General features: G+C 39.4%; 2 protein-coding genes across 2 annotated transcripts in view; one reads left to right on the top strand and one right to left on the bottom strand.

Annotated features, from left to right (window-relative positions):
• LOC137621833 (protein SpAN-like) overlaps positions 1-5,000 on the top strand; it is a 341,729-nt gene that overhangs the window by 4,855 nt on the left and 331,874 nt on the right. The window lies entirely within an intron of this gene.
• LOC137622063 (uncharacterized) overlaps positions 1-5,000 on the bottom strand; it is a 75,056-nt gene that overhangs the window by 11,775 nt on the left and 58,281 nt on the right. Inside the window, 2 exon segments of the mRNA XM_068352539.1 lie at positions 926-1,016; positions 1,794-1,968. Coding sequence (XP_068208640.1) covers positions 926-1,016; positions 1,794-1,968 — 266 coding nt within the window.

Raw genomic sequence — 5,000 nt, 5'->3', positions numbered from 1 at the left:
TTCTTCTTCTTCTTCTTATTATTATTATTATTATTATTAGCTAAGCTACAACGATAGTTGGAAAAGCAAGATGTTATAAGCCCAAGGGTTCCAACAGGGAAAAATAGCCCAGTGGGGAAAGGAAATGAAATAAATAAACAATATAAGAAGTAATGAGAAATTGAAATAAAAATTTACCAACGTTAGCAACATTAAAACAGATATTTGATATATAAACTATAAAAGGACTTATATAAATAAGCCTGTTAAAGGCTGTTTTATTCCGCCTAACAAACTGGTTAATAGTCAGCGAATAAGTGACCGCTCAGAAAGAGTTAATTTACGTAGAGAGAATCATGAAGAGTAAAATGGCTAGATAACTAATATTCTAATTAAGATAAAAGTTATAGAGTACTACCAAATCTAACTTACAGGTCATACGAACTTTACCTCAGCCAGCACTGACTTCCACTCAGCAAAAATAATTAATAATTACCTAATAAGTAACCACTCAAAGTTAAAAAGTTAATATTCGTAGAGAGAATCATAAAGAGTAAAAAGACTAGGGTTGTTGTGGCCTGATTGGTAACGTCTCTGCCTGGTGTTTGCCAGTCGGGGGTTCGAGTCCCGCTCAGACTCGTTAGTGCCATTAGTGTCTGCAACCTTACCATCCTTGTGAGCTAAGGTTGGCGGGGGGGAGCCTATAGGTCTATCTGCTGAGTCATCAGCAGCCACTGCCTGGCCCTCCCTGGTCCTAGCTTGGGTGGAGAGGAGGCTTGGGCGCTGATCATATATGGTCAGTCTCTAGGGCATTGTTCTGCTTGCTAGTGCAGTGTCCCTGTCCCTTGCCTCAGCCATTCACGAACGAGCTTTAAACTAATATCCCAATTGAGATGAAAGTTATAGAGTACTACAAAAACTAACTTACAGGTCATACGAACTTTACCTCAGCCAGCAATGGTTCCAGATCATCCCCGTAAAGCCCGTGGACAAAGAAGAACCTGGAATCCCTCACCGCCACTCGTATGTCGAAGTACCTGGAAGAAGATACGATCTATAATGTAAGTTGACTCAATGCCCCATAATGGACATAAATTGAGCTCCATATGCTATAACTTCTACAAGAACAGCCTCTCTCCTACACCGGAGGCTCATGTGCGCTGCGTCGAACCCAAATTCAAAATAGACATGAAATAAGCTCCACATGCTGTAACTTCTACAATACCAGTCTCTTCAGGCGCCTACACTGGAGGCTCATGAGCACTGCGTCGAGCCCAAATTCAAAATGGTCATTAAATGAGCTCCATATGCTGTAAATTCTACAATATCAGCCTCTTCAGGGGCCTACACTTGGGGCCCATGAACACTGCGTCGAACCCAAAATCAAAATAGACATAAAATGAGCTCCATATGTTGTAACTTATACAATACCAGCCTCCTCAGACTCCTACACTGAAGGCTCATGAGCACTGCGCCGAGCCCAAATTCAAAAAGGACATTAAATGAGCTACATATGGTGTAAATACTACAATATCAGCCTCTTCAGGGGCCTACACTGGAGGCCTATGAACACTGCGTCGATCCCAAATTCAAAATAGACATAAAATGAGCTCCATATGTTGTAACTTTTACAATACCAGCCTCCTCAGACTCCTACACTGGAGGCTCATGAGGACTGCGTTGAGCCCAAATTCAAAATGGCCATTAAATGAGCTCCATATGCTGTAAGTACTACAATATCAGCCTCTTCAGGGGCCTACACTGGAGGCCCATGAACACTGCGTCGAACCCCAAATCAAAAGGGACACTCTTACCTGATGCCATGTCTAAGTTGATCATCTACGGACGCCTTTTGCGTCACCGACCACCGAAGTATGGCCGGCCGGGCCATGCACGAGCAGCAGGAGTCCAGGTTGGCCACGACGTCAGGGGCATCGGGTCCTATATCCTCATCCGCTGTAAGACTGAAGCTGAAGGCGTCGTGGGATCCTGCGAAGGAAAGGAGAAAGAGGTTTACATGAGAAATGGTGGTTTTACACAGTTGATTTATCTTGCGATAGATATACAAGGAAACCGAAAAGAGAATAATCTTAATAATCTTTACTTTAAGCTTTTCTGGTCCTATACTGTAGGGGAACCTTACTCTACAAGACCACAATCATTTTATCTTATACATTCCAAGGGATTCAGCTTCTCACACCCCATATTAAAGGTGTCTGGTTTCAGTTCCAGTATCATCAGAATAGATGCTCACCAGAATGTCAGTCGGACAAGCCTAAAACCCCATTGTGGTGCCCAACCACAGCAGTATCCTCCCTAGTAAACAGCTTAAACTCACGGTCCAGGGCTGGGATCGATCTGCTGCAATGTGAATGCTAGGCGAACACGTTATTCACTGTACTAGCCAGGAGGCTTTATTGTGCAATCCACATTATTGAAGCACTTAGAGAACAAGAAAGTGTCCAGTTTCCTCTTGAAAGCCTTGATGTCTTCAGTGTTTAATGTCTAGTTAGAGCTTGTAGAGTCTTGGGGCCGTTAATATTTGAAATCTCTATTGAGGTTTATAAATCCGAAATACGGTGTCAAATATACTTTTTAGTCTGTCTGGTTATGTTTGCATAGTTCATCAATTCTTCCTGATCAAACAGCAAGTGAAATTTCGGTTATTGATGTTCAAACAGCCGCACGACATAGTTTTGTAAAGGTTTTTATACTCGGTGTAAAGTCACATTGATGTATCGCGTGCTTAGGGCTGATAATGTTTTAATGGATAAAACTGTGTTCAATATCTATTTGTCTTTAGTTCAGTGCCTCGTATCCGACGGATGTTGTGGCGGTGTGTGTGTGGAGGGGGGGAGGGTGGGGGTTATTTTTGGAAGGACCTTTTACTTATAGGACCCAAATTTGATCACCAGACAGGTCCCATTCAGCTACCGGTGATGGATTTTCCTGTTAGATGATTTCCTCATCAGTGTATAGTACTTTGTCATTGATATTTCCAATATTTTTTAACCAGTGTAGCAACATTTGTTGCATGTGCAAAGAATATAACTCATTAATTGGGTAAGGTGTGCGGAGAACAGGCGGCTTAGATGCAGTCTTGAATTTTACGAAATCGAAACAAAAATTTCCCAGGCAGGTTATTTTGACTTGTTTGCAACGTGTAAAATCCCTCTTATTTTTCTACCGAATTTCTTCCACCGGTTTGCTAAAGCTTAAAAACAATGTAGAATAACTTCAGCGATTAGTTTGGGTACAAGTTACAGTCTACGGGAATTGCACTCCACAATGGTTAAACCTACCAACCCCCCTATTCACCTTTACCATATGTAAGTTAAATTTACTGGAGAGGACATTGGAGAGGACGCATCAGGCAACCGATCCCTTAATGTAAGGATAACGATAAGAAATAAATTAAATATACTGGATGATTCTAGTTGTGGTCTCTTGTCTTTTATAACAACGCCACCATTTAGCGTTAGGGACATGATAATAATTCAGCACTTCACACTTTGATCATTAAATGTAAATGTCTTTATTTCGAAATTTTATGATTCCCAACCTTTTTGTTCTTCTGTACCCCTTGGAAATTTTATATAGATTCCTATATTGTTGTGGTCTATGGGGTAGCGTCCCTGACTGGTGACTGCCAGCCTGGTGTTTGAGTCCCTCTCAAACTTGTTAGTTCCTTTAGTGCCTGAAACCTCACCATCCTTGTAAGCTAAGGATGGGGTGTTTGAGGAACCTATAAGTCTACCTGCTGAGTCATCAGAAGCCATTTCCTACCCCTCCTTGGTTCTAGCTTGTGTGTAGAGGCGGCTTGGTGGCTGATCATATGTATATATGTTCAGTCTCTAGGGCTTTGTACTACTTGATAGGGCAATGTCACCATCCCTTGCCTCTGCCATTCATGAGCGACCTTTAAACCCAATAAAATTGTGAATTAAAAAGAGAAGCGATGAGATTGATGTGATATAATCTTATTATTTAATCTCGACGCAAATTACATCACGTATTGCCCAGTACTGGCCATTTGATGAGATCAAATGTACGCCATGAAGAGTAAAAATGTATCACTGTGGGTACATGTACCACAGGTTGGGAATACCTGAACTAGTGTGTTATTTTCTTGGACGTAAAATGAGAGAGAGAGAGAGAGAGAGAGGAGAGAGAGAGAGAGAGAGAGAGAGAGAGAGAGAGAGAGAGAGAGAGAGAGGTGGGGGTGTGCGATACACTAGCTATAATTTAATGTGCTTTCAAGATATTTTCCCAATATATATGTATGTATTTATATTATGTGTATATATATATATATATATATATATATATATATATATATATATATACAGTATATACAGTATATATATATATATATATATATATATATATATATATATATATATATATATATATATATATATATATATATATATAAACACATGTATGCATGTATATATATATATATATATATATATATATATATATATATATATATATATATATATATATATTCATGTATATATATATATATATATATATATATATATATATTCATATATATATATATATATATATATATAATATATATATAAAAGAGAGAGAGAGAGAGAGAGAGAGAGAGAGAGAGAGAGAGAGAGAGAGAGAGAGAGAGAGAGAGAGAATGGAGTACGCGATACCTTGACTATGATATAATGTACTTTCAAGAGAACCATTGTTCTTATTCCCCAACGCTTCTTCTCCCACATAGTCTTCAAAGAATAAATTTCAGAATTTAACGAAACGCCACATGAGCAAGAGAACGACACCTCATTACTTATAACCTTTCAACTGCTGCTAATTCCGGGTCGCAAAATGACCCAGTTTACCTGCAACGTATAATTTTGAAGAATGGAGGACCTGTTAAGGACCCATTCCAAGTGTTCGATACCGCTTAAACGAAACTGACCACTTATACTCAATTTCCTTTAATGAGGCGCATTTGTACTGACTCGCAGCGGTGCCCGTTTAGCTTGGAAAAGCTT

This window comes from Palaemon carinicauda, chromosome 28 (genome assembly GCF_036898095.1).
Source record: "Palaemon carinicauda isolate YSFRI2023 chromosome 28, ASM3689809v2, whole genome shotgun sequence".
Lineage (NCBI taxonomy): Eukaryota > Metazoa > Arthropoda > Malacostraca > Decapoda > Palaemonidae > Palaemon > Palaemon carinicauda.
The sequence above is the reverse complement of the archived record's forward strand: the minus strand, read 5'-3'. Positions and strand labels throughout refer to the sequence as shown.